Genomic DNA, 25,926 nt, shown 5'->3' on the forward strand with positions numbered 1-25,926 from the left:
TATTGCATGTGTACACTCTGTCAGCATAGTAATGTGTGAACTTTTCTACAGCTGCAAATCAGTCCACGCCCAATTTGTTTTACAAAGTGAATCACCCTCTGCCAGTGTCAACATCACTGAACAGTTAAGACTCTCTTAACTCATATTCTTCATATCTCAGCAACAGAAATTTTCTTCCTGTTTTTTGACCCTGGACCCTAACAAGGGGGGAGCGCTAGCAGGCACCTTCCAATCCTCTCTTTTCCCACCACCACGTCCTAAATGGAAAAGGGAGATTTAAACTGCAACATACACACTTCTTCTACTCCAGACCAGTAACGTTTAATTATTTTTTAAACGTTCAAGTAGTTTGCTGCCTTTGTAGGTTTTTTATTCCCATTTTACAGACTGGGAACTGTCTTGAAGTAGAGACAGAAAGTAGATTAAGAGCTATACAGTGAGGGTATAGCAGACTTGACCTTTTGAACCAAACCTTTCCAATACAAGACCACCTCTGCAACCCTGGACCATTCAGCCACTCACCATTTGTTGTTGCTGCTGTCAAGTTACAGTTGACTTATGGCAATCCTGTGGTGTTTTCAAGGCAAGATACATTCACAGGTGGTTTGCCATTGCTTGCCTCCTTGTCACGACCCTGGTATTCCTTGGTGGTCTGCCATCCAAATACTAGCCGGAGCCGACCCTGCTTAGTATCCGAGATATGACGAGATTAGGCTAGCCTGGGTGATCCGGTCAGGGCTAAATTCTTTTAATTTATCTTGAGTGATTTATCTAAATCATTCAGTGGATTGCCTTTTCCAAATGCATTGTCAACACAAGTAGCAAGAGTTGAAAACTCCAATGCTTTCGTTATCATTTAGCCACTTGTATTATGAATACATCAGGAACTTTAAAGGTTAAGGGGCTCCAAACCCACATTTATTGAAAATATCTGGGTCTCTTGTAACTGCAAAGCAAGAATTATGATTTTTCTGAATTAAAACCAGATTAAAGGTGGTGTTGTGGTATCATTTCTGTCCTTTTCATGTAAGTTTTCAAGGCAGCTTATTACAGTACTTTTTAAAACAGTAATAAAAAAATAACAATGAAACAGAAGCAGAAGCAATAACAGATGACAAGCATCAATCAGGAGAAAGACGGTATGAATTTATTTCATGCCTAAAAAGCCACAAACAATATCACCCCAACAGTTCTTTTTGGGAGAGCATTTCAAAAGTGTGGTGCAACAGAGAAGGTCATATATTAAGATGATACCTTCTTAGTATATGAAGTTGGGGGCATCCAGAGCAAGGCTTTGATGATGATGATGGTGATGATGAGAGTGAACAGACAGGTTCACATGGAAGAAACTGGTCCCAAACTGGTTTGGATTTATTTTATACTTGCAGGAAAAATATCTTCACCCCTGACATGAATACTGCAGAATGAAGGGACCAAAGTCAGCAACATCTCTAACAAATCATTCTAGAGAATCTCCATTTACAACTTAGTATGGATAAATGAGAGCCATGGATTTCCACTTAAGAATGTAGGAGAAATTTACAAACACAGAAGCTGATTCACTCCCACACACTTCAGTGGCATACAAGAAGAAAAAGTGTACATATCCTTGTCCCAGTCAAAAATGGCCTCTCTCATGAGCCTACTGAACAAGCAGCTTGATTCTATATTGAATTAAGTTAGGTAAGCTTAACAATAGAATTGTAATTATGGTATGATTGTAAAACATCCAGTAACATTTTATAACATAGTCCTCATCCCAAGAGTGCTAAACTATCTTAGGAATTCATTCTGTTGGTTTTACAGAAAGAGAAACTGTGAAGCAAACATTCTAGAACTTAGTTTAAGGAACTATGTCTTATGTCTTTATTGGTTCTGCCAGATGTTGAAAGGACGTATGTGTAAGTGAGACTATGAGGAAAGAGAACAGCTTTTTAAAAAATGAAAATAATAGTGGATTGTCCTTCAGTGAAAGTGATAAGATCACTAAAAGAGATCCCTTCATCCTAAACTTACCACAGATAGTTTTATCCTGACTACAAATACAATTTTATCTGAATATTCTCTGGGTTTTGACAGCTCAGATTCAAATATGTTTATGAAAAATGTCTGAGTAGTTCATAATGACAAAGAATCATGAGGTAAGTTGGACAGTTATACTTTGCTGTCAGAAGTTTAGACAGAAAAGTTCCGGCTTCACACTTAGGGGTTATGAGTTAGTCTTTGGTGACTCCACAGTAAAATTGTGCCAATGTAAACGCATGTTCAAACACCAGTAGTTGATTCATTAACTTGAAAAGACTAGAATATTTGTAGCCATATGATTACAGACAAAAGTTTGAATATGTGACATGTAGGAGTGAAGCTTTTTCAAAATCTTACCCCTTTAGGCTGGCCAATCATCGAAGCAAAGAATTAATAGCTGAGAGCTAGATGAGCAATTCTCATATCTTGGTTTCTTTCCCCATCTTCTGGGAGCCTGTTCTGCCTGAGGACATTGAGTGTTTGTCTTTCCCACAAAAATGTACTCATGTATGTACCGAAGTTAAATGAATGTAATAGCTGTAGATATATTTAGAAACACTAAGAAACAAATCCCGTGTTTTCACTATCTATTTCTATATATAATAATATAATTTGTTTGATTATAGGTATAATTGTCTGTCGATCTATTTTTCAGGTTTTAAAAAATCAGTTGAAGATATGTGGCTTTAAGAAAGATAATGATGTCACAGAGTTGTATCTGGGAGAAAGGTAATTCATTTTGCTGCTACAAGGGAAGATTGTTTGAAAGATCCATATCACAAAGCCTGAAGTAACACTTTTAGAATGAGTCAACTGAGAAGACTCATTCAGTCATGAACAACAGATTCATTTTTACCGTTCTGGAAACCAGAATACTCTTTTGCTTCAAGTTATTAGAAGTCTCACATTCATTTTTCATTTTATGAATTTAGCACAGTTCTTAAGACTCAGCAAAGTCCTAATATAAAAATTGTTCAAAATATTGTAATATAAAATCATCCTACCTAGCAAATTAGTTCATACAGTGTCAAATTATATAGCAACTGCTGCATATAGAACATTGCATGCAACTAATTTTGAAGCTGGGTCATCTTGAGAAGGGTGTGCAGTAGGTTCTTAAGCTCCTTTTCTCCATGTTCTTAAACTGACCCATAAGTCCCCCCCATGCCATCACATTATTAGGATCTCCCCCCCCCACCACCCTACACAGAGTTTCACCCTTCTAAATCCATAGAAATCATTGCCTTACAAGAGCATAACTCTGTTTTGGATAGCACTGACAGTCTCCCTTTTTACATTCTTGGTTCTGAAAAGTGAGGGTAAAATCAGACATGATATATTGCTTAACAACAGTGCTGTATGCCCTTACTTTGTTTTAACGTAGCCTGGAAGCAGTGAAAATATTGAACCCATTGTCTGTGGTTTTACCAGGATGGCAGAAAGATGGTAGAAAGATGGAGAACATCACATGCAACTAATTTTGTGGCTGAGTCATTTTGAGAAGTGGAGTAGGTTCTTAAGTTTCCTTTCATTGCATTCTTAAACTGGCCAGCAAGTCCTTTCTTCTACCCACCCCCGTCCTGTAGGAGGTGCCAGGCAAGGTCCCAATTTATCTTGTTTGTGATTTATGGTTGCCCTTCCCCAGCTGGACAGCGGGGGCAAACACCATTTCACAGTGACACTCTTGTTTTTGGCCAAAACTCTATGATTTGGCCAAAACTCTATGATTTGAGGCTGATTTTACCATAGAGTTTTGTCTAAAAACAAGAGCATTGCCGTGCGATGTCCCCAATGTGCTGACATCACTTCCATGTGATATCAGCACATGGCAGCGCTCCGCCCCCACTCCCAGAAGGTTCCCTTCCACCCCCCACCAGCACAGCATTCAGACCTGGCAACCCTATTGTGGTTACCAAGAACAGCCCAGTCCTACACAGATCTGTGCACATAAGGACTCACTGATGCATACCATTGGGTAGGATCACCCTGTAAGCTTTTCTCTGTCTTGCCTCCTCGTTTGTACTGCCTAACTTTGGCAAGTGTAGAGGAAAATTGGCTGCCATATGCCAGATTTGGCCTTGGAAATACTGGTTGCCAACCCCTAGCTGACCTGATTAGATTGGTGGCTTAGACCAAACACTTCCCAGAGGTTAGAGCTCAGTTGTCACTGAATGAATCCTTTGACATATCAGTTGAAAGCACCTTTACAGTTTCACTTCTGGTTGATGGCCCATATACATTAGATTTAATGTTGCTCCATTAGGCACTGTAATTAAGTATCTATTGGTCTTCATGAAAATGCTGGTGACAGAACGGAGTGCATTTTGGCGTCGCAGTTGATCAGTCTAGGATTGCCAACTGCTGTGAGAAAAAAGTCCCTTCAATAGAGGCTTAGTGGGGTGTTATTTACCAAGTGATATTATTTACCTCTATGTGACAAAAAGCTTCAGCTGCCCATTTCGATACATTAATCCTCTGTTAAAGGGACAGGACATTTCTCTTCAGGCCTGTTGGCAACCCTAGATTGGTCTCAAAGATGTATTACTTTGTGTTATAGTATGACCTGATGTTCTGCTGACTGGAATAAAATGTTACTCTGCTAAAGTCTGTGCATTAAAGTTTGTAGTACTGTTAAAGGAGCATAGGAAAGTGTGCTTCAGAGAGCTGTCATCTTCAGGAAATTGATTAGCAGTTAGCAGGAAGGGACTGCTGGAGGCCTAAAAAGCTCAGTTTGTAAAGGACGTGCAAAGACTAGAAATCTTTTCATAAAGGGGCAGGCTTTTAAAAATATTATTGGAATTAAGCTCTACTTGGAGCAAATTATATGCCTTTGGGTACAATCCTTAGATGAGTTTCTCAAGTTCTATTCCATTGATTTCACTGGAATAGCTCAAGACTAAGGTGGTTTGAGGATTGCAATATGATCATCAAAAGGAACAGAGTAAGCCTGGAGATACAGGAAGAATGAAGCCAATTAAAATGAAGTTTATACTTTTAGAAGGGAGAGACAAAGTACTAGAGACAGTGCGCTAGAAAGTCAGTAATGAGATGCCTTATTTTTGCAGTCTGTGAAGCTTTTAAATATTTAAAAAATTAGACAAAAAGATGAGTATTTTGTCCAAGTTTGTAGGGCCTGGTTATTTTTTAATTATTAAGGTTTTTATTATAAATCAAACCTCTAAACAGAAGGAAATAAAAAAATAACAAAAGGTTAACAACAATGGTGGCAAGTCAACAGATAAGCATCTGTAAAAGGCTTCCAAATTCCATGCGCAATTGTCATCTATTTGCAAAACATTCAAATAATTATAAGCTTGTAAAGTCCTCAATCTGTTGGCTTACTGGAGGTGGGCATTTATCTTTCCAGTTTTGTAATATTAAGTCTTTTGCAAAAGTAAGGACATGGGGGGGGGGAGGTCCATTTTTGTTGTCCATCCATTAGTCTCTAGGAGATCGGCAAAAAGTTTAAAAATACAAAGCATTCTCAAAAATCAATAACTATTCTAATATAGAATTGATGTGAATAATTACTTCCTCTCCAAAAGACCAAATAACTGGACAGGCCCAAAGCATATGTTTAAGAGACATGATGTGTGAGTTATAATGCCAGCATTTAGGCACTTTATTCCTTTACTAAAAAGGTGCCATGGTGTCCAATATGTCCTAACCATAATTTGTTGCTGAATAAGTTGCAGATTGAGGCCCCATAGAAGCAACAGGTGTGGAGCCTGGTCATATAAAGTTTAAAGCAGGGTATCAAACATAAGCGGCCCGTCCAAGACTCTTATGTGGCCCATGAGCAACTACTGTAAGGGAGGAAACAGAAGACTGCTTGGGGGGAGTGGCTTCAGCATGGCGGAACAACCTTGTCTGCATCAGTCAAACAGTGTGGGATTGTCTGCCAAGTGCTGCATCACTGGCTCTCCAATCCGCCCATGTGGATTTTTCTTTGCACCCCTCTCCCAGTCCATGAGGTCTTGCAGTGAGGATACACCAGCTCAGAGCTTACCAGCTGCTGTCCTTTATACAGCTTATATCTCTGGTACCTGGCCTGACAAAGACATTTATGTCAGATCTGGCTCTCGTAACAAATGAGTTTGACACCTCTGCTTTAAAGCATGCTTCAGTTATTGAGGTACCATGGCCAAAACTGAACTGATTAGCTTGAAACTTAAATTCAACTGGTAGAGTAGCCAGGCTAGTTTTTCTAGATGAATGAAACCAACCTCACTTGGTTTCCATTACCATTTTAAGTCTCTTCAGGCCTGGCAGCAGAACAAATAGAAGACAGTGGTGAGATAGGCAAGGGAAAGGAGGTTTACTTGTTAGTTTCCAGTTTGTGATCATGCTAGGGTCAAAGCAGGTGGGAAGAGACAACCAGTGAGAATCTTAAGTAGTACTGTGCAGTGTTCAGAGCTGGCAGTGTTCCTGTGTTTCCAGACACACCAGAAGGGCAAGCTAGATATGATGTTGCAGTTGTGGGGTATATGTTTGAAGCAGGGCCATAGTATTGGGGGAGAGGGAAGACGTGAGTTAACCCTTTCCTTGTTTGTCATTTTACTGATGTCTGAGGTGTTATTTAGCCTGCAGGAAGAAACACATAGGTACCTATATAATATAGCAATCTAAGCCTACTGCAGCCAAGAAAATGCAGCCAGTAAGGTGCTGCTGTTCCTTAGCCAGGGGTGGAAAATGGTCAGTAAAACCAGTAAAAGTCAGTTTTTTCATCTTGGTCAGTAATTTGTCAGTTTTTTTAAAAAAATTGGTCAGTAAAGTCAGTATTTCTTTGATTTTTGTGAATGCAGTTTGTGTTTTTCCATTTTCCTAAGAGTAAAAGTGATTTGGTGAAATCTTCCACAAAGTATAGAAACATAATTAACCTCTTAAACATGAGACAATGAAAATAGATGTGATAGATATTGTGGGATTCAACATGGCACAGCTCATGCTAGAAGGAGTTGAGAAAGCAGTGGAAGAAGAGGACAAGGGAAACAAAATGTTTGTGGATGCAGTGCAGAAAACTGTTGAGAAACAAAAGAGTTTGTGAATAACTTTATTTGTTTGTTTGTTTATTTATTCGATTTATACCCCATCCCCCCCCCCCCCCCGGGGCGGGCTCAGGGGGGTTTACAAAGAGATTAAACCAGCACAGGCTGTTGGTGGTAAGCCAAAGACCAGGGCACTGTCACTTCTCAGTTATTTGATGTTATTTGGTGCGGCTCCTTAGTCAAAGGCCTTGTGGAAGAGCTCCATCTTGCAGGCCCTGCGGAACTGTAAAGGTCCCAAGGTCCCTGATCTCTTCTGGGAGCTCATTCCACCAGTACAGAGCCACCACTGAGAAGGCCCTGGTCGTGGCCAGCCTGGCATCTTTAGGACCTGGGAGGCCAATCGATTTTGTGACCCTGAGCGCAGTGCTCTCTGGGGAACGTGTGGGGAAAGGCGTTCCCTCAGGTATGGGCTTTAAAGGTAAGGTCCAGCACCTTGAAGCAAATTTGGTATGCTATCAGCAGCCAGTGCAGTGCTTTTAGAACAGGCTGGATGTGCCTGGCTGCAGCATTTTGCGCTAGCTGTAGCTTCTGGATTTGGATCAAGGGCAGCCCCATGTAGAGTACCGTAGTCCAGTCTCGAGGTGAGCATCGCATGGATCACTGTCTCCAAGTCGTTGCATTAGAGGAAGGGAACCAATTGCCTAATCAGCCAGAGGTGGTAAAAGGCTGATTTGGCAGTGGCTGCTACTTGGGCCTCCATAGTTAGTGAGACATCCAGGAGCACTCCCAAGCTCCTAACCTCTGGCGCTGGCACTAATGGCACCTCATCGAAGGTCAGAAGTAGGATCCTACCCTTGGGCTGCCCCGGCTCAAGGGCCTATGTCTTCATCGGATTCAGTTTCAGTTTGCTCAGTCTGAGCCAACCAGCCACAGCTTGAAACACCCGGTCCAGATCTTCCAGTGTAGAGTCAGACTGGCTGCCCAACAACAGATAGAGTTGGGTGGCATCCGCATAGTGGTGACATCCCAGCCCATGCCTCCAGGCAATCTGGGCAAGGGGGTGCATGTAGATGTTAAATAACATTGGGGTCAGCACTGACCCTTGGGGCGTTCCACAAATCAGTGGGTGCCTTTGGAATAGCTTCTCCCCTAGTGCCACCCTTTGTCCCCGACCCTGAAGGAAGGAAGCCAGCCATTGCAAGGCAGGCCCCTGGACTCCAGTGTCGGCGAGGCAGTGGATCAGTAACTGATCAGGAACTGATGGTCAACTGTGTCAAACGCCACTGACAGGTCCAACAGCAACATCACTGCCAATCCGCCCTGATCCAGATGCCAATCAGTCTACGGTGTTCCAGTGCCCAGCCCGACATGGCCTCCACTAGGGATGGCAGAGCTCAGACCCATTTTCTTTTTCATCAAAAAACGAAAGATAAAGTAAAAACAAGACAAGTCTTACCTTACAGTAATTATGTTTTGTCATAATTATACTTTATGTTTGGTTTTTAATATGTTTTTACTGTTTTATTAAGGAGCTGCGGTGGTTCAAGTGGTTAAGACGCTGAACTGCAGGCTGTGGAAGGTCAGTAGTTTAGCAGTTCGAGACCCGAGTTGCCGCATGACGGAGTGAGCTCCCGTCTCTAGTTCCAGCTCCTGCCAACCTAGCAGTTCGAAAGCAAGAAATTGCAAGTAGATAAATAGGTACCACTTTGGTGGGAAGGTAACAGCATTCCGTGCACCTTGGTGTTTAGTCATGCCGGCCACGTGACCACAGAAACGTCTTCGGACAGCGCTGGCTCTTCGGCTTTGAAACGGAGATGAGCACCACAACCCTAGAGTCGGACTCGACTGGCTTTCGAGCAAGGGAACCTTTACCTTTACCTTTACTGCTTTATTATCTGCAGTATGTGATTATTTTTAAAGGGAATCTTTTTTGCCTTAAATTTTGTACAATAATGAAAACGTTGTCCTGTATAAAAAAATTGTTGTCCTTCATTAAAAAATTCAATTAAAAAGTGTGCAATCCTTTTATCTTGGTCACATCTAACTATGGGGCTGGCTATGGGGATGGTGGAGGCCAGATAATAATCATTTTTAATGGAGCCCTAGTTTTACATTTAAAACGCTAGCTTATCAGTAGGCTGACATTAAATTGTTCAGTAATTTGTCAGTTTTTTGTCAGTATTTGGTCAGTTTTTTTGGAATTTTGGTCAGTAAAATCAGTATTTTTGACTCTCTGACTAGTTTTCACCCCTGCTTAGCCTGCCATACTCCTTACTGTTGTCTCCAGTTCTTCTAAGTCTATGGTTAATGGGAGGCAATGCATTTGCAAGTGCTCTCCTCCTCCAAAATTATTTGCAGCCTTTTATCTGTTTGATGTGCTCAGAGAATCATTCAGGGAGCAACCGTAAGAAGCTCTACTCAGAAGTAAGTCCCATTTTATTTACTGTGGCTTATTGCCAGGAAAGTGTTTATTTCAGTCAAAGAGCTGTGATGCTGTGCAGTGGCTATCATATCTGGAGATTGTAAAAATAGTTGTGCAGTCATATTAATTTTTTGATATAAGAGACATTTGTGGGAAAGGAATGAATATAAGGATAGCTTGTGTAATGGATGAGTTTATATATGGAAACTTCCAAATATATGGATATTCCAAGGCTAACAGTGTTGATAACAGACAAATTAATAAATTCACAATCTTAAATGCAAGGCGGTACATAGTTGAAGAGGGTTAATTTTAGTGGGATTATAGTTAAAGATTGTTAGCATTAGGGTCTATGTTGGCTATCGCTTTCTTGTGTCACTTTTTAAAATACTGGTAATTGCCTTTTTGTGACTACTGAGAGTCAGGATATAAATAATCTAAGTAAATAAACAATAAATATGTTGTCTTGACAAATGTAATATTCCCAGTGCTACATAAGCACATTTAGTCACAAAAAATGCCTCCCACATACTAATGTAGTTGCATATCCTCTGCAGAGCTTGTATATGAGTTTTTACAGTATAACATTTAATTGGAAATTAAATATTGAAGTTATATTACTTTTCTTCCAGAGGATTAAAGGAAGTTCCTGATTTATCACAGTTCCGGATACTAATGTATTTGTGGCTAAATAATAATAAGGTAATAAAAATTATAAATATAATTTCAATATATTTATATAATATAAAATTAATTATAATATATTTTGGCAGTTAAAGTAATGCACTTTATAAAATCACAGGCTTTGCTATATTCAGCACTTAAACCTTACTGATTTCAAGGGGAAAGAATAAAACACATTCTCAACTCATCCAGTGGAATGTATGACATTTAAAAGAATTTTGACTGCATTGTTTTCTTTATGCTTTGTATTTCTACGAATACCTCACAGGGTTGTTGTGAGGATAAAATGGAGAAAGGGAGAATTATGGTGAGGTGTTTTGGGTCCCCACTGGGGAAGAAAAAGTGTATATAAAGTAAATAAGTAAATTCTAACTTCTGGTCCTCATTTGTTACCACTGAGGCAGATTAATATTTATTATCATTCATGTAAAGGGTGTGTGTGTTGTGGGGGGGGAAGTATTCTGTTACTACTTTGACAGATTCTGGGGAAATCTTAACTTCCCCTTCAGTTAATCATACTAACAAAGGTTTGCTGCTATACTACTATTAAATACTTTTGAAGTTGCCAACTGGGATAGATAAGGAATAGTTGAGACTGAAAAGTAAGCTGGCGGGGGGAGAAAACTTAGAAATGGGAATGGACCAATGGCAAATCTTGAAGGGAAGGTAGCAAAACGAAGGAGGTGCGTGGGAAAAGACAAAAAAGGTGTTTTTTCCAAGTTTTGCTACTGCACACTAACAGGGCTGCCCTTTTTTACAATCTGTCTGGTCAGGAGCTGGCTGGGTGGAACTAAAGGAAAAAGGAAACTATAGACTGCAGGAGATTGTTACAAGGCTGCATCCTGCATTGGCTGTAACTTGTCCTCGCTGGTCTTGCCTTCTCCAATGCTGGCTTGGCTGATGGGTTTAGCAGGATCTAAGAAGTGAAAGGTTCCCTCAGCCTCCTAGGCCCTTTCTGCACTCTCCTTTTAATCCATGTTCACTGTGGTGTCCTCCAAGTGATTCTGCACTAAAATCGAACTCAACCTTCTTTTTAATATAGGTTTTTTCCCCCCATTCTGCACTGAAATTGAGTTCAACCTTCTTTTTATTCCAGGGCCTGTCCCCCCCCCCCCTACTTTCAATACATTACCTCCCTTCAGTGGTCAGCCCAGTTTCAGCCTCCTGTTGCCCGGGTTTATTTGGATGCTGTTTTGCTGGGGACTTAGGGTGATTCGGCATCTGGCATTCACTCCACATTTTCTCAACATTGAGGAAAAGGTACAGCTCAAAACCACATTCAGATACCCCAGGGCAAGCCATACTGATTGTGAAGTCACCCCTGAATGGCCATTAATCTATGCAAAAGGTACCATGAAACCTGATGATCAAAGAAATTGAAAGCAGCATGCAGTGTAGAGGTTACCGTAAAATTCAATGATCAAAGAAAGTGAAAGCAGCATGCAATGCGGAGAGGAATTTCTGTTCCAACGTGGGTTTGGTAAAACAATGGAGGGAGAAGCCAATGCAGAATCGGCCTTTAATTGCCTCAACTTGAACACTGAGAAAATCCGGAGTGGCAGGCAAATGTGGAAAGGACCCTTGTAAACTTTGCAGAAGGGTGGAGAGCTCTTTAGTGTACAGCATGGTTCTGGCTTCAGAGGCCCTCCAGATGACTTGGCCTCCCCTCCCCTGATCTTGTCCCTCCCCCTAGTTGGCAGCCCTGATGTGCGATTCACCTTAGTTTAAAGATGGTTTCTGAAGACATTTTAGCCAGCATGGAAATTGTCTGAAGTCATCAGTGTCTTGTAGGTTGGTGCTTAGTGTGTGAAAAACTGCATGTTTTCATATTGTACATTTATTTGCTGTGTCATTTGATATTTCTGGTTTTTTGGAAATTTCTCAGGAACCTTTGAATGATGGTTCAGAGTCAATCTATTCAGTTTTAACTCTCACTAATACAAAAGCATAACCCTATTGTTCTGATTTTCACATTTAGATTGAGAAATTAACTTTTTTGAAGCATAACTGTTGCTTGAGAGAACTGTACCTCAACAACAATGAAATCAGAAATATAGCAGGTATTCTGTTAACTTTGTTTTTTTAAAACAACAAATAGGTTGTGATTTCTGTGAATTCAAATATATTTGAAATGCTTGAAAGACTGTTGAGAGAACTAAAATGTATTTTGCTTTTGCTAATATAGTGTGAATATAGCGCTCTAAAGCAAAAGAAATATAGTCTAAGGTTGCTGTGGTTTTTTGAGCATGATTTAGTACCATAAAATACCTGTGACAAGATGGATTCTCTGTGAATTAACCCCTCTCTCTGTGAGGAGGCATCCTTGATGGATGGACAGTTGCTTGGGTGGGTTCTGGAAGATGGGAATAATTTCCAGGTTCCAGTGTTTACTGTTGGGAGGCTCCCTCCTCCTCCTCCTTTTTGCTTGCTCCCTTGGTCAGGAACTTGAAGATCTAGGAGATTTCTGTATTTGAAGCTTGCCCATGCTAGGATCTTTTCAGTTCTTTCTTTCAGCTTCTTTATGGTCTTCCTTTCTCATTCTTCTGTCGCCACTTTTCTATCTTACCTGTGGCTATTAAAATTTTTTCTTACTCAGCCTAGATGATGTCAGAATGCCATTCTTCTGAAGGGGCCTTAGATGAGTGCCTAGATGCAGGGGAGTCCTGTACCTTGAAGTGACTGATTGGCAAGGAGTGACAAAGCTTCAGAGTGGAGCCATATACTGATTAACTCAGTTCAGACTCCAAGGCAGAAACAAGGCTTTGTGCCATGCAATCATCAGTGCTCCTCAGCAGTGGAGTGGACAGGCAGCAGCCTGTCCTGTTTAGCAAATGATGACAATTCAGCAGAATAGGCTGAGTTTCTTTATGGCTGTGAACATCTCAAATCCCCCATTCACCATTCAAAACAGAAACGTTCTTAGATGTGTCTTGGGCCATAGAGGAATGACTACACCACTTTATTGCCTGGAAAGTGGCCAATCACATTCCCCTGGAACCAAACTGAGGGAGAACGCTGAACCAGAACAGTCTCCATCCTCTTCTCTTTGCTCTGGCAAGATAATCAGCTTAAGAGCCACAGAGAGCCTGTACAGCCTTTTGTTCACCAAGACCCAATTAGGAAACTTACGCCACTCAGGTAGCAGACATTAACCAGAGTCCAACCAAGAAGGCTTACCAAAGTGTCCAGGAAATCAGCTAGGCCTTTCACAGCTATCACTGGTGCTAGAAGATCACTCAGACTGATGGGTCTTTCCCCCCATTTATTTAAATACTAGCAGTAAAGCCTAGAAAGTTGTGATGTGTAACAAATGCATAGAAAGGTACAAATGTGGAAGTAAATGCTCAGAAACCATATGTCCAGAAATACCTAGTGTCCAAGGCCACACCATGTCGGCCAGAAAACACAGCAGACAGTGGTCCATGGAGTAGTTTCTTCAGTTGGGTAGGCTCCAAAGTGGACATTCTGGGGGCAATAAAAGGCTTGTTGTGTGTTCTCTAAGTCCCATGTCTTTTCCCACCTTGGCTGGCCTTCTCCATGGCGCTGGCCGCTCTGCAGCTGGCCGGCCACTTGCACCCAGCTGGCGTCAGCCTCCTCACCATTGTACCTGGTGGTGAGTTCTGGTGCAAGTTGGCTGGGGCTGAGGCTTGGGGGGCTGCTGTTAAGTTGGTGGTGGTGTGAGGCAGCCAGTACGGCACTGAGACACCTCTCCGTTGCCTGGCTGGAGCAGGTAGCCTTACGGTGCGGGGGAAGTGAAGGTGGGGTGGGAAGTGGAGGCCAGGGCCGAGCGGACGGGGGAAGCTGGCTGGGTGGCCACAGGGCCTTGACGCTGAAGCGGGAGAAGGGTGGGCGCTTAGGTGGGACAATGGGGCCTGTGGGCTTACCCGTTGCTCATGAGGGGAGGCTGGCATGGGCTGAGGGGGGTGGCCAGGCAAGGGCTGTCCTCGAAGGACCCCTCCATGGCAAGCACTGGTGTCGTCAATGTGAGCAGGAAGCAGCTCTCGAGTACTTCCTCCTCTGCAAGAGAAGGCAGAGCCACCCCATGCTAGGACGTTCCCCGAACCCCTCTCCCTGGAGGAGGAGCTCGTTTGTGTATGAGGACGTGGCGACGGCCCCACTTGTCTGCCTGGCGCTTGGAATGGCAGTTCCTTTCATGGTGAGGGTGGGGGGGAGAGCTCCATGTCCTTGGCAGGATGACTGAACAGCGGGGTCCTGGCGTCATTTACTTTCAAGGAAGTGGTAGTGAGTGGCTGCCGAGGAAGTCTGCATAGGATTGCAGCCTCGTCCAGCATGTTTTTTGTCCTTTTAACTCTACTCCGGGTCCATTTTTCTTGGCTTTGTATTCCCCTTGGTCCTAGTTTTCTGCCATTGTGCTCTGCCTCCCCCCCTTTCTGCCAGTCAGCCTCCTGACCCTCCACCCGCTGGACCATCGGTCCTGTCCATTGACTCCCACCACATTGAGGTCAAGATGCTGGCTGCTGCTTCTGTGGATGGGACTCAGCCAACACAGCCAGCCAGTGCAGCCAGGGGATTGGCAGACCATCTGCGTGACAGATCAGCCAGCCAACTGATTCGGGAGCGCATCGAATCTTGCCACTCAAAACTAGAATTATTATATAGGAGAGATCTTTAAACTACTTTAAGCCCACTTTTCCCTGGGAATAGCATTCAAATCAGACAAGATCATTGAGTCAGAAAATTCAGGGTATCTCTTAGATCAGGAAGAACTATAATGAGAATTAGACACCAATTTAAGAGCATTAAGCTAGACACCTTTTCCCTCAAGATCACCTCTGATTATTAAGGCAATGTGCCTTTGGCTCTCTGATAATCCAGATGCAGGGGGAAGCCCAGAAGGACCGAGGGGAGTGGGGGCAAAGGTCCCCCCCCAAAGAATCCCATGCATATATTCTCCTTTCTGAAATTCTTTGAGGAAGAGATGAAAGGGAAGTGATGTGTTCTGCTAGTCCGCAAATTTTATGTTGGACAGTTTGGTGCTGGACATGCCAAGAAGTATCATTGTCCCAACAGAGCTTCCAATATAATGAAAATTCAATTAGTACAGTATGTACCAGCTATGGTGCTAGTATTCAGAGCTGTTGTTCAAATGACAAAACAGGTTCACTGAAGAATGCAGCATACTGCAAGAGCAAACTTGCTCTGCACAGCATCCACAGAGCCTTCTCCTGCTTGTGAAATTCAGGTTGTTAAAGAGCATTGTAACAGTGAATAGATAATGTGGGAAATATATTCAAATGGTGAAACAAGCATCTGTATTTATGCCTGTTGGCAGCTTGGACTCCATGATGTTCTCTGCCTCGGCAATTGTCTCGGTGATTATTGTATGCTGCAACATGTGATTGAAAAGGTGAGCAGATGATTTTGCATCTAAAGAATCTGGTAATATCTGCCTTTGGGGGTGGGGTGAGTCTAGAAAGATGCTCTAAACAACATCCTGCTAGAAACTAAGCACAAGAATAAGACTAATTCTATCTTGCGCTGGGAGAGAATCACCAACCTTGATCACAGCCTTTTATTTCCTTGTTCCCAGTTGATATTTTCCTGGTTTCAGAACCATTTTAGGAGGACTGCCTGCTCCAAACTGCTGCTTCTTTCAGACCATCTTCCCATCTTCAAACATCAGGGAATTTTTACACAAGTAATTATGGGAGAAGTTATTGACCACAGTGTAACTGATGCCAGAGGTCCATCATTAGACCATTGAATGAGGGACACAGTAATCAGAGAGTACTCAATAGATTATCTAGTTTCTTACAACAGGTTCATTACATCCCCTGGGATATCTCACCTGAATAAAAGAGAGCATGTAGTGGATACCATTGAAAACCTGCTTGCCATCCAGGTGATAGAGCCAGGATCCTTGCAAGAAAGATTCTCCAGCATATATTCAATATACTTTATAGTCCCTCAAAAAAAGAGGGACCCAATACTTGGACTTAGACATATCAAGCAGTATGCAAGGTACTGGAAATTCAGAATGGAAGCCTTGAAATCTGTTATGGTATCCCATTAATGTGGAGATTTCATGGCATCAGTAGCCTTGACAGAAGCCTACCTGCCTGTCCCAAGTTATCCAGCATATTAGACAGCTGCTGTATGCTTTTTCTCTGATCCCACTCATGATAAGGAAATTGAATTGGGGACAAGGAGACCTCATTTGTGTGCAGCTTCACTGGAGAAGGAGGCCATGGTTTTCCCAACTAGTGGAACTTCTGGTACAGGCACTGGCTCATACCTATGAATCTCTTCAACCAAGGCCCAAACTGTAATCCAGATTTAGGATGGCTGGGATTAACTATGTAGTAAATGAAAGTGAAACCCTCTGACATATGCCTTAACTGGGAAAGTGATCACAGAGATGATCTAGAATACAAATTTGATGCCTTATGGAAAATATTTGTGAGATGGTGGAAGATCAAACTTGTGTCAAACATGAATGCGTCTTTCTTCATGTCCTTACCTTCTTGAAATTAGTAAAAAAGTTATAGACAGATGGCCATGTTAGTGACAATTATGCCACCAGTAAAGGGCATAGCCATTACTAGACATCCACACCTCAAGTGTTTCTGTGAGGTATATCACTACTGAAACCTCCAGTAATTCACCATCTCCCCTCATGAAAACTATATGTAGTACTGCAGACATTAACCCAGCCTCCATCTGAACCTTTTGGAGAAGTTCTGTTATAGATGCTGACCTTGAAGGTCCTCTACTTGGTGGCAGTAACTTCAGTGAGGAGGGCATCTGAGCTGGCGTTTCTATGCATTTGACCAAGCCTTGACCAAGGTTATCCTAAAAAACAAATCCCATATTTATTCCAAGAGTGACACTGGCTTTCACAGGACACAAAATCTCTTTTCCATTTGCCCTTAGCAATAATACCTGAAGAAGAAGGCCTGGCACTTTCTGATCTGCATAGAACATTACATATTTATATCTGAAAGTCTGATACTTTTTAAGAAGTAAGGTTCTGTGTTTATAGTGTCCCCCACATGACTATCATGGGCAAGAGGTTCTCCAAAAATTTGCTCAGTATGTGAATGCATCAAGGTAATCATGTATCTGATGGGATTAACTGCTCATTCCATTAGAAATACTGCTGTGTTTCCAGCTGTTAACAGAAATGCCTCAGTGGAAGATGTCTGCAAGGTGGCAACATGGGCATCTACTTCTGTCTTTCGTAAAGCATTCCAAAATAGTTGCTACTGTCTCAGCTGATACTCACCTTGGCAACAGAATTCTGTATCAAGTTATGGAATGGATCATTGATGGTAGTCAGTCCCACTACATACAGCTTTTGGACATTACATCCATCTAGGATGCTGTCCTCTTAGTAAGACCAGAACACTGAATTTACCAAGAGCGTTTCCTCTACTCATAGATAAGACGGAAAGCTGGTCCCACCTTATTTTTTGGGTGGGAGGGAATAATGACTGTTTTGGCTTGGAAGACATGAGTCTTCAGGAAGCTGATGTGGTGGCTTGAATGAGATCAGTGGTGAAGATGAAGCAAGGAAGAGAGTTGTCATGTCAAAAGGACGTGGGGTACTAAGTAGTATTGGGTAGACTAATAATGCAGTTCCAGTTCTTAAAACTAATAGGATAGGAACTGATTATTGAATGGCTCTGGTCCATTTCTTTTGTTCTTATTACAGATGTTGGTTTTATGTGCTCATGATTAGATCTGATTGGGGCCAGTTAGGCTGTCCATATCTGGGGGCCTTTTTTCTTTTTTTTTAAGATGAATCATTTTAATCTGATTGCATTACTGTTCAAGTTTAACAGAACGGGAAATCACAGCTCAGTGGTTTTCAGTTTAGATTTTATTACTTACAGCTCCTACTGCTTTATTTGTATTTGTGATCCTAATATTATCTGCATATTTTGTGTTATGCATCAATAGATCCATTATTGTTATCATTTTAGGTGCTCTCAGGCATGCACATTCATTGCAGATCCTGCTGCTTCATAACAACCAGATGAAGAACCTGGAAACAACTGTGAACGAGCTAAAAGGAATGATGAATCTACAGACTTTAAGTAACTTATTTTCTATAAACTGTATGTATGATAAGGCCCCAGTAATACATTTTTGAAATCCAGTATTTTTAAGACGAAGGAGTCAAAATTCAGCCTTTTGGGGGGGGAATCTTTTGCTGAGCAAGTAGATTCTATAATTAAACATACCAATATATGTTTTAACTAGTGTAGACATTTTTTAGTATACTGAAGAGAGCAAGGGGTGAATGAAAATGCCTGAGACTCTGAAATTTCATATTAAGATAAACAAGACAGTTGCTGGCGCCACTAAGTTTTGCTGTATGAAATTGCCTTCAGGGAAGTAGGATTATAAACTGTTAACCTATTGAAAGTGAAAGTGTAAGCAATCTTTCTTCGTCTCTTCTGAAAGAATGCACTCATAGATCATACCAGGCTTTCAGAACTTTAAGAAGCAGGAACTAATTTAATGCCTTAGTAAAGTAATTAATGGAGGCATTTAATATCATCCAAACTACATATAAATTCAACAGGCTGAATGATGGCTAGAAGTATAAAGGTGACTTGAATCTGAATCTGAGCCAAGTTGAAAACAAGTCAAGTGTATAATGTGCCAATCAAACTATTCCCTTTCTTGTTTTTCAAGATACAGCTTTGAATAATTTAGCACTGATTATTTATGCCTTGACTATTAGAGGACTCATTAGCAGTTCATAGTGATTGTCCTGAAAACAAATTATACAGTAATGAAGTCAAGACAAGTTATCCTTGTTAAATCCATAAACTAGCAGCATACCATGATGAATGGACATAACCAATGAGTATGGAAAGGGATAACTATTTGAGATGTTGGGGAAAAATTCTGTTTAATTGGGGTTAGCTGCACAGCAGGTAAACTTCACACTGTATTCAGTTGTATTGGGTTTTAATATTTCAGAGTCATCTCTTTGCTGAAGACACCCAAAGAACATGCAACACTAAAATCCACTACAGTTAATTAAATACAAAATACCTATTAAAATACAAAATCAAAACCAGCATATCTCTGCTGAACATGTCATATTTGTATCACTTTCATTAGTTGAATTTGACCTTTCACCAATTTGTGTTTAAACAGAAGAGCAATCTAGCTTCCCTGATAAAATGGTAAATCAGCTATTATTTTACAAGTAATAATGGACTATAGTTTTTCTCTTCCTGTGTGAAATTAGAGACTGTGTGCACCGTTCAGCCTTAACACTATTTGTAGAGAAGACGGGACTTGCTGTTTCAGATCCGTAAAAGCAGTGATCTTTCTTCTACTGCCATCTTGTGGTTCTTTAAAATGAAATTAATTTACAATTATTTTCTTGTTTGTAGTTATTTAACAAGAGAATTTGGGGCCGCGGTGGCTCAGATGTTAAGACGCTGAGCTGCAGACCTGAAGGTCTGTAGTTCAGCAGTTCGAGATCTTAGTGCCGTGTGATGGACTGCGCTCTCGTCTCTGGCCTCAGCTCTTGCCAACCTAGCAGTTCGAAAGCAAGAAATTGCAAGTAGACAAATAGGTACCGCTTCAGTGGGAAGGTAAAAGCGTTCTGTGCGCCTTAGCATTTAGTCATGCCAGCCACATGACCACGGAAACGTCTTTGGACAGCGCTGGCTCTTTGGCTTGGAAATGGAGATGAGCACTGTCCCCTAGAGTCAGATCTGACTAGCTCTCGTGCAAGGGAAACCTTTACCTTTTTAACAAGAGAATTCACAAAAGGAATTGTTTTTTAAAAGTTGGATATAAATGCAGATGCTCTGTACTGAATGACTTTTCAGGAGCATCTCATTATAGACTGATATGTACATAGTGCTATTATTATAACAGATCACTAATGTCTTTCCTAGAATAATGTGGGTTCAACTGTTAGGTGTTAAATGTGCTGTGACTTAGCATTGACTTAGTGAACGTCCTGTCTTATTAAACTTGTCTTGATAACATAAAGAGAAGGAAGTGATGTAATTTGGTTTAAGCGTTATGGCAACAACCCAGCAGGTTGTAGGCAGAGCTCTGGATGTAAAAAGTGGAACTTCTCAGGCTTTGGGATGGGTCAATTACAAGCCTTTTACCAGCTTAGGCTGCTTCACCATGTATAGCCGTAATGGGAAAAGAAGATCTGGCCATTGTTATACCTGCTTTGGCGACATCCATGCTGGGCTACTGTAACATGCTCTATATGGACCTTGACAGTGGTCTAGAAACTTTACCTAGTAAATGTGATGGTTGGGATTGGCTAGGGTTCTTTGTATAGCCAAAAGTTCATTGGTTTATAGAACAACTTCAAGCAGTGAAATGGGTTTGAAAATAGGACTGCTTTGAATACAGGTGGAGGAAAAATTGTGAGGAATACAACTGATCACAAGGAAGAACTCATTCATATCTACATTGTGTCATTGTTAATAGTGAAGCGAGTTCACTTCACCACAACCATTGCATCTATACAACTGGACTTTGACCCAGGTAGTAAGGTAGTATTTCCCCTGATAATTCAGAGCAGGAACATATTGTAGCAGTTTTGCAAGGTGTTTTACAGAGAAAAATCATTGAAGTTCTCCAATAAATAAATAAATAAATACTATCTATTGAAATACAGATTGTTGTTATTTTGCAGAGTTTTTGCTCAATTGGTTTCTTTGTTTCAATTCCTGCAGATCTGTTTAATAACCCTCTGTCACAAGATTGCAGATACCGTCTTTATGTAATATACCACCTTCATGCAGTTCTATTGCTTGATAGAAAAGGTATAAATTGCTTTTATTTTCTTCATGAACAAAGAGATCAATTACATACATACCTGTGATTGTACGGAAGCACAATAGTTATTGGAGTTACAGTCAGTAAAGCAAGAAAAATGTGTGTATATTTTTAAAAGATTCAGTAAATAACAGAAGTTGATTTCATTAATTTTGTAAATAAGCATGTCTGTTACTAGATTTAATTTATCGTATAGTTATTTGGACAACTTTAAAAATCTATCTGCAAATTAAACAGGTATTGCTTTCAAATTGTCCAAGTCTCAACAAACACACTACACAAGTTGAAATAAGTTATCTGTTATAATTGCACTTAATTAGTCCAGGTATGGAAGTTCATTTCAAAGTAGTTTTCTTAAACATCAGTCAAAAATTTAGTTCTCTTTAAAATGTATGTTTCATAGACTGATCTTTTTTGGTAACTCATTTTAAAAGTGGTAAAAAAATAACTTTCCCATCTTGAGAAAACCTGGAAAAAGCAGACTTTTTAATACAATTGGTAACTCGTTTAAAAGTGGTAAAAAAATTTAACTTTCCCATCTTGAGAAAACCTAGAAAAAGCAGACTTTTAAAAAATACAACACTTAGTGAAGCACTTCTTCTAGAAACTACTCTTTTCTAGCTGGTTTTATCAAAATGGGGTCTCAATGTGTGGATGCAGTAGGTTCCTGTGAAGTCCTTGTCTTTCAACTAGTTTTCCAGGAGGTGAGGAATAGTGGGTCAGCACCTCCCCCCAGGTGCCTAAAATCTGTGATTTCTTTCATTACTGACACCACTTTCTTCTACTACTTGTTGGCAAATTGAGATGCCTAGTGTTATTTGTGGTGAGGCTGGATTTGGCCCTGGGGCTTCCAGTTGCTGCTTGATGCAGCAGCAAGCTTTATTATTTGTAAATTTGGCTGTAGCCCAGAACCCAATGTATCTTAAAGGTCTTTTGATCTTTTGAAGGAGTAGCCATTTGTTGGATTGATTGATTATTTCCCCTTAGTTCTTAGTTTTAATTGATAGGAAAACAAATTTTATTCCAGTAATCAAGTAAAAGTACAATTTTCTGAATGTTAAGCACCTCTGAGTCTTTTAAACTCAACGGTAAGGAGTTAATATTGTATAAACTCTCCCTTGAAATTAATGAGAGCAAATTAGTGCTTAATTTGTTGGATTCTGGGTAGGGTTTTAGGGATTGCAGGATTTTTATAAACATAAGAGAAGCCAATGTTGGATCGGGCCAATGGCCCATCCAGTCCAACACTCTGTCACACAGTGGCCAAAAATACCAGGTGCCATTCAGGAGGTCCACCAGTGGGGCCAGGACACTAGAAGCCCTCCCACTGTTGTCACCAAGAATACAGAGCATCACTTGCCCCAGACCTAGAGTTCCTACCTATACCTTGTGGCTAATAGCCACTGATGAACCTCTGCTCCATATGTTTATCCACTTCTGTTTAATATTTTCATCACTTATATTCCCTGTTGCGAAACTTGTCAAAGCAGGCCATCTAGCATATTTATTTATAAGATTTATATACTGCCTTTTCACTACACCTGAATGAAGAGACCCCATGTAGTCTAGTGGTTAGAGTGTCAGACTATGATTTGAGAAGTCCAAATTGAAATCCCCTGTCTTACCATGAAGTTTGCTTTGTGCCCTTTGGCCAGTCACACACACACACTGTCTCCCTCACAGAATTCTTGTGAAGATAAAATGGAGATAGGAGACTCATTTATGCTGCTTTGAGCTCCTCGGAGGATGGAAAGGAATTTTTTTTTTTAAGTAACAGATACCTTAAACAAGCTCTTTGACATAGGAAATCCCTTCCTTGTAACCAGACCAGCAATATCACAATTGTAGGCTACTTAAGAGTTTCAAAAGGGGTTTTTAATGTAGCATGGGAAGCCTGCTATTCAAAGAAAAATATCACAGGTCTGATTGGGAAAATACAACTGAGGCACTGGGTGCTTCGAAAGGAGTTTTCTGAATTGCAGCTACAAGCCTTCACTGCAGCCATTAGGCTCTTGACTGTAAATCATTCAGTCTACAGAGTCAGACATGTGGTACAAAAGTTCTCATAGGAACTGTCTTTTAACATTACAAAACAGATATCACCAAGACATACTGTGATGCACAATATGCATACTTGCTTACATATTATCACCACTTATCAGTATTACAGGTTCATGCTAATTGATTCCTTGATTCCTATATTAAAAGACTATACTACATCTAAAGAGAGTCTGTTACAGCTGCTTGTTCTAACCCAGTTGCTCATATTTATCTTTCAGTGAAAATGCACTGAGCAAGTATATACAAAAAAATCTTAATTTATCTGTCAGGAATCATAATCATCAGCCTTAGTGAACTGCTATTGAATTTTGGATTGTTAATCTAGTAATAGAATATGTAACAAGTGACACTTTTACATCTGATTTTTATTAAGCTCAATTTTCTAGCTTCTTTATGACTCAATGGATCTGTGCCATATCTTATTCCAGTTGATAGGCTGAGAAATATGTGTTGAGTAATGATTTTCTCCATTATATAAGCAGATGGTTAAACTTATAGAGAACATCATCTATTTATATTTTACAGAAATAACCGTTAAAGAAAGATCATTGGCTCTGAATACTTACAACCACAAAAAGACCCTTGTCCTCCAATCCATAGGATTTGGGAAGAGAACAGATGTACCACTGTTGCCTAAGGCACCATTTAATAAAAGCTGGTCATTAACCAAAGTGTTGCGCTTGCCTCCAGGTATTTGCAGTACTCCAGGAAAATAACACCTCTGACTAATCATTACTTACTCCTACTTGTACTAAATGACTTCAATTTATAGACTTCTGTAGTTGCCCAACTTTGAACAGATCTGTTGAGAGTTTTTGTTAAATAAGTTGCTGTGGGGTTCTAGATCGAGGTTAGTGGCCTGATCTGGATGGCTCAGGCTAGCTCAAACTCAGAAGCTACACAGGGTTGACCCCGGTTACTATTTGGATGGGAGACCCCTGCGGGGTCACCAACAGCACTTTCCACCACTGTCAGTCTTAGAGCAGTTTTAAATCAAGTTTTTTTCAGCTTATGTGCAGCGTGTATCTGTCCCCCTTTTTTCAGGACAGAGACCGTACCATGCCAACTTGCCAAGCCATATATTTGAACCTTCTGGGCTTGACAGGGACCTTTTGAAGAACTGAAGGACCAATTCACACATTATAAAATCCTTGTGGCCACCTCAGGGACTTTGGATACAAGTTACAGTTTTTAAGGCATTTACTAAAATTTAAGTATTCTCATGTTTTCAGGACTTTCAGTAGTTAGGTATTCAAGCCTAAGAGCCTTGAAAAATATTTATAAATATGGTATATAAACATAGCTTTCTTTTTTTTATTCCAAGAGGGAAGAAATTGTTCTGAGGTTTTTGTTCCCACCTCCAGTTGTTCCCCAGTGACTACTATGAGAACCCACCCAAGGTTCACCTTAATGCACAAATCTTTAGAAATGAATACCTCTGTGCAATGCTTCTCTCTTGTCATGCATAATTGACAGGACTTGATCTGAAAAACAGCATTTGCTTTACCAGAAGAAAAGTCATATGGAATTATATGAGTAGATCAGAAGAAATTAGAAATAATTTTCACATTGAGGAAATGGTTTAGATCACGTGTTTAACTTTTATTTGTAACTGACATGTAGAATGGGCTGTTATGGTTTAATATTATCCCAAAACAATCACTATGATTTATGGCAACTATGTTTTATAGTTAATAAAAATGCATATGGTCCTTACATATTACAAAGGTGACGAAAATATAACAAATAATGTGGTCCTGTGTCACAAATTTAGAAAAGTCCCATTCTTGTGATATTGTAGAACAGCTTCTGCAACAAGTTGTAGTAAGTTGACAAGCATCTAGATGTAAGCCCGTCTTGTAGTTGATCTTCCTCAGAAGTTATCTCTCTCTTATTTACAACTCAACATTTACATAGGAAGCAAACCTACACTATCACAAGGATGGGACCTTTCTAGATTTGTGATACAGGATCACATTATTATATTTTTCTGTCATCTATGTAATATGAAAGGAACATATGTATTTTTTTTAAAAATAAAACATAGTAGCCATAAATCACAGTGATTATGATTGTTTTGGGATTTTTATACTGTGATCCTGGTTTGTTTTTATGGTTTAATATTATGAATCGTTTGACTTAAATTATATACTGATTTTAAGAACTTGTTTTACACTTGTTATAGGTTGCGAATTTGGAAATCACTTGGTCAAGTAAGTAGTTGGATCCTTTCTTTAATTAATGTATGTTAAATCTAATACAAGTTTCCCAAGGAAATATTTCAGAAAATATATTTAAAGATCAGAAACATATCAGCAAGTTCACACCCAAGGACCACCTACTGCTGTATAAACCAAGGCGACTGCAGTCATCTTCAGGGGCCCTTCTTTGGATGCCCCAGCTGTCAGAGGCTAGATGGGCAGCAACCCAAGAAAAGACCTTCTCAGTTGTGGCACCAAAACTATGGAATTCCCTCCCCAGGGAGATCCAGCTGTCCCTCCCTTATGTGAGTGAGTGAAGACTGATCTGTGTCATCTGGACTTTCCTCACTGCCCCTCCTTCATGTGTATGTGTTGTTTTCATGCTATATATTTTAAAGCTTAATTAAAAAAAATTGATTATTCACCACCTTGGGGACCCTAAACTGTGTGGAAAGGTGGCATAAATGTTTTGAATAAAATTACATAATGATGTTGTATTGGGCTTTACATTTGCACCTTGAAGATTCAAAATTTGTGTTAGGTTGTGAGCTTTTGTGAGTCACTGCTCATGAAACGTTGTTAGTCTTAAAGGTGCAACTAGACTCTTGTTCTTTTCTACTGTTACAGACAAACATGGCTACCCATCTTGATCTAGGGCTTTCCATGTTAGAGATGAAGAATATGTATTATACGTATTGCTATCCGAGCAAGTATTCAGTAGTGTAAGCCCTAGTCCAGCATGTTTAGA

At 40.4% G+C, this 25,926-nt stretch overlaps 1 protein-coding gene across 1 annotated transcript; it reads left to right on the plus strand.

Moving 5' to 3' along the window:
• The first annotated feature begins 2,123 nt into the window (after positions 1–2,123).
• Positions 2,124–25,530, plus strand: LRRC72 (leucine rich repeat containing 72). Its single transcript, XM_015421579.1, has 8 exons — positions 2,124–2,141; positions 2,681–2,754; positions 10,068–10,137; positions 12,098–12,179; positions 18,066–18,179; positions 20,814–20,903; positions 23,503–23,667; positions 25,163–25,530. Exons 1-8 carry the CDS (start codon positions 2,124–2,126, stop codon positions 25,192–25,194), a joined length of 645 nt encoding a protein of 214 aa, XP_015277065.1. The 3' UTR covers positions 25,195–25,530.
• The last annotated feature ends 396 nt before the right edge of the window (positions 25,531–25,926 follow it).

The sequence above is a fragment of the Gekko japonicus genome, unplaced genomic scaffold (genome assembly GCF_001447785.1).
Source record: "Gekko japonicus isolate JY-2015 unplaced genomic scaffold, Gekko_japonicus_V1.1 scaffold1585, whole genome shotgun sequence".
In the NCBI taxonomy this organism is placed as follows: domain Eukaryota; kingdom Metazoa; phylum Chordata; class Lepidosauria; order Squamata; family Gekkonidae; genus Gekko; species Gekko japonicus.

Excerpts from the sequence above, each read along its gene's own strand:
- LRRC72 (XM_015421579.1), top strand. Across the intron at positions 2,755-10,067 it reads GAGTTGTATCTGGGAGAAAG|AGGATTAAAGGAAGTTCCTG; the intron begins GTAATTCATTTT and ends CTTTTCTTCCAG. Across the intron at positions 20,904-23,502 it reads TCTATTGCTTGATAGAAAAG|AAATAACCGTTAAAGAAAGA; the intron begins GTATAAATTGCT and ends TATATTTTACAG.